The 4,068-nt window shown below is 24.5% G+C and overlaps 1 protein-coding gene across 2 annotated transcripts; it reads left to right on the top strand.

Annotated features, from left to right (window-relative positions):
- The first annotated feature begins 223 nt into the window (after nucleotides 1–223).
- Nucleotides 224–2,960, top strand: LOC112694049 (phosphatidylethanolamine-binding protein homolog F40A3.3-like). 2 transcript variants are annotated; one of them, XM_025569390.1, is made up of 7 exons: nucleotides 224–369; nucleotides 493–603; nucleotides 671–794; nucleotides 887–1,024; nucleotides 1,076–1,166; nucleotides 2,408–2,528; nucleotides 2,595–2,960. In XM_025569390.1, exons 1-7 carry the CDS (start codon nucleotides 346–348, stop codon nucleotides 2,871–2,873), a joined length of 888 nt encoding a protein of 295 aa, XP_025425175.1. In that variant the 5' UTR covers nucleotides 224–345; the 3' UTR covers nucleotides 2,874–2,960. The 2 variants fall into 2 exon arrangements, with proteins under 2 accessions (XP_025425175.1, XP_025425176.1); XM_025569391.1 differs by having other exon boundaries at nucleotides 340–431.
- Nucleotides 2,961–4,068: the final 1,108 nt, after the last annotated feature.

Genomic DNA, 4,068 nt, shown 5'->3' with positions numbered 1-4,068 from the left:
AATATTAATAAACATATGTATATGCAAATGGAAAGTTTATACCAATTTAATTGTAATTCGTTGCAATTTTCTATTGATATATTTAATTTCATATTGTCTAGTTGATTTATTTAATTGACAATTACATAGAGCTCATTTCAATGGCTATTAAAAATAATTGTTATAAAGATAGTAAAAATATTTAGAAAATTGGAATTGATTTAACTTGGTATAATCTCCTGGCATAATAGCCAGTGATAGTTACTCTATACTTTAGTTTCCTGGTGAACGTGCAAAGTTTTACAGTTGTAGTTTGATCGTCATACATTTCGAGCATCACAAAGTTAACTGTAATATACCCAAGAAATGTGGCAAATAGCATTATGTTTAGTAAGAATTCAATTTTGTTGAACCGTTAATGATTACATGACACAAGTTTATTTCAAAACCTAGTAATTTACATTACGTATAAATATATATATATGTATATTTGTATGTACGATATAAATATAGATATGCTTCACGTTTGGTGCATTTGCTGAGGACCGAGAGATGATACTTAATTTTATGCAGTATGGAATTCAACCAGAAATAATTCCCTTCTGCCCCCTCGATAGATTAAAAGTGAGACAAATGACCATACCAATATTATAATCTGTCTTTGACTAACAACATTATCAAAACGTTTTAGGTTGTATTCGCGGATAGATCACAAGCGCATGGAGGCAATGATCTCTCTTATAATAATATTTCATACGTACCAGATATCAATTATAACGCACTTACGGAACGTCTATATACATTGGTTTACATCGGTGACTACAATTTTTTATTTATTGTACATAATATATATAGTATTTTTTTTTTTTTTAATGAGATTTCAATAGAATGACGTGTAATGTTACAGATGCCGGTGTCACGCAACGGATAGTTCATAACTCGAGTCAATTTATACAATGGGTAGTGGTAAACATACCAGAAAACGATGTTGGATTAGGGGAAACTGTACTTCCTTTTGTGGAATCTCCACCTAAGAACATAACAAGTAATATAGTCTTTAAATAAACATACACGTTAACCATAAAAACCTATATAGTTAAAGGTTACCAAGCAATGAGTCGTTATGTGATTTTGGCGTACTTGCAATTCTATTATTTAGAAAAAGATCAAATTAAAGAGTTTAAAAGGTAATACATGCACGTTATATTCTAACATATAATGGTAGCGGTAAGGGTTGATAAATGCAATTATCTAGATAAGAATAAGATACCATTAACAATTAAAAAAAAACATTAGAATTTAAATGCGTTGAGAAACAGATTATTTTTTGGTTAATATTTTTTTATAGGGATATTGATACATTTATAATGTTCACTAATTATTCTCGGATATACATCTATTTAAAATAATTACTTCAAAATATATTTCAAATTTTTTTTTTTTTTTTTACGCATATTATTTAACTGCCTAATATTTTAGATTCACTTAATTTTTTTTTTTTTTGTTATTTACATAATATTTGACCAATAATCTTTTCCGATTATTACCAAATAAAAATTTAAACACAAGGTGGTAACCTACATTTTTAAGATAATTCTTCTACAAAATCAACCATATTTACTCGTATATTTAAAAACTGATTCACCCGACATTTTTCTCTGGGAATAATTAATTTGAAAACAATAATACACTTCGAATTAAAAAGACCAATACAACAGTACCTATTATGTTCACCCATCACTGTATCTCACCTGACTGTAAAGTCTCACATTATTATTATTTTTTTTTTTTTTTTTTTACTAACAATTATATTATTTTATCCATAATTAAAGTGCACAATTATTATTTGTGATAAGTAAAAAAAAAACTATATCGATAGTATACGAATTATGGTATTCTTGATATGTATAAATTAAACTATATATTATCAACGAAGGAAGTATTCAAAAAGTACATTTTTTATTCAAGCAGCCATATAATTAAACATTTGTGTGAGCATGAGTTATCCTAGAAACAAAAAATAATGATTAGAAACTATCAATAATCAAAAAGTAGGAGGTATTATTTCTGTTGGAAATCAAAAATATCACAATACATGTAACGTAGTTTATTAATAACTGACAATCTAGAAAAAATACGTTATAATTATTTAAAAAAATTAAAAACTAATTTTTCAACTCCAACATAAAATTAGATATTATACATAAATTTACATAAATTCAATTGATATCAAAATGGATAAAAGTGTAAAATAATATTTGTACTTAATTCATGAAAATTGTTACATACTATCAAGATAAATTATTTACTTTTCAGACAGGATTAAATGACATAATTAGGTATTAAAAAAAAAAAAAGTTATAATTGTATTTGCTACAATAAATAAATTATTCATAATATAATATATTATATAGTATTATTTTTCTAGTTATATCCAAGATCGATCCGGTTTTTCAATAGCAGATATATTATTTGAATACAATATGACCATACCTCAATTTGGTAATTTCTTTTTGGCCAAACCCAGAGATTCACACAAAAAAAAAAAGGTATATTATACATCTATGTGTATTGTATTTATTGTCTTATCAATATATTATATACATTTTATATAGACAGTAATCCATAAATATTCATGGAATGATATGAAACAGAAAAATAAATCTTGGAAACATAGATCAGTAAAGTCAGGTTCTATAAAGCTAAATTCAGAAGGGCGAAATTCCTCGGAATCAAATTCTGCTGAGTCAAAATCAGAAGGACAAAGTTCTTCGAAGTCAAGTTCTGCCGAATCAAATTTAGAAGGGATAGATTCTTCAATGTTAAATTCCTCAGAGCAAGTCAAAGGAGAACTAACTTATGATGAGCCAAATGAATGTGATTCAAGATATTAATCCTGAAATTTTAGACATCTATGATCTATTCATGAACATTTTTAAGAAGAAAATACATTATAAAAAATAAATTCTCTTCCAATATCATACAGTTTTTTATTTTTATATGTAACAAATATTTCACTAATTATTAGATCCGTAAATTTATGGTATATTAGACTTATTTATACATTGTTAAACCAAATCTATCTGTTAATATTTTTATTTTAAGATCTGTATACAATAAAAATATCACTGAAGTAGGTAAATTATACGTCCAAAAACTGTATTGAAAATTTTAAAATGCTTAGCTTGTATCCTTCTTAGATATTTTCACTGATATTTATTTAAAATTATATATGTTTTCAGCAGATTTATAGTTTACTAGAAAATTAATTTATCTTAAAGTCTTATGATAAAAATATTCAAAATATTTACATAATTTCAATCAAAAAAATCTTAAATTAATTTTTTCTTTTGATAATATATTATAACAAGTTGGTGCATTCAAAAATTCATTTTTTGAATGAAAGAAAAGTTTTTGAGAAAAGTGAATGATAATTTTAAAAAAAATTACTACAAAATAATTAACAGAAGATATTTGATATGTTATAATTTTCAAAAGACTATACATTTTCTAGTAAATGTATAGGTGTTTCAACCTTTTATGTTTTTTAGATTTTTTCGTAAAATGTTGGTAAAATTATTTTTGTTTAATAAATCGTAAAATTGAATTTTGTTAATGATATGATGAATGAATATCTATATTATTATTACTTTTAATAAGCATTCGATTTTAAATATTTACCCAAGAAGATTCACAAAAATCTGGAACATATTCTCAGTCAAAAGTTCAATAATATTTATAGACATTTAAATTCCCATACGAAGTACTTGAAAATTATATACAAAATTCTACAAAATTTTAATTTTTAGTCAACAAATAAAGTTTTCAGGAAAAAAATGTGTAACCGTCAAAAATATCAATTTTGATAAAATCGAACAATTCAATGAAATGCCAGAAGTAATTGAATATTTTAATATATTTCTAATTATATTTACTATATACGATAACGATAATTGGTATTATATTGTGTATCTATTTTAACCTGTACCACAATTAAATAAATAATACATTATACAGTAAAAACTCGATCAATCTTCACTGTCGGGATAGTCATGATATGACAATTCATATGATAGGCAGTTAATAGAA

Source organism: Sipha flava, unplaced genomic scaffold, assembly GCF_003268045.1.
Source record: "Sipha flava isolate LNK unplaced genomic scaffold, YSA_version1 122_pilon_pilon, whole genome shotgun sequence".
Lineage (NCBI taxonomy): Eukaryota > Metazoa > Arthropoda > Insecta > Hemiptera > Aphididae > Sipha > Sipha flava.
This window is presented reverse-complemented; position numbering and strand designations above follow the sequence as displayed.

What these genes read in the sequence shown, in the direction of transcription:
- LOC112694049 (XM_025569390.1), top strand. Translation starts at nt 346, where the DNA reads ATGTGGCAAATAGCATTATGTTTA. An exon ending in ATATACATTGGTTTACATCG is followed by an intron (nt 795 to 886) that starts GTGACTACAATT and finishes GTAATGTTACAG; the next exon opens with ATGCCGGTGTCACGCAACGG. An exon ending in CAAATTAAAGAGTTTAAAAG is followed by an intron (nt 1,167 to 2,407) that starts GTAATACATGCA and finishes TTATTTTTCTAG; the next exon opens with TTATATCCAAGATCGATCCG.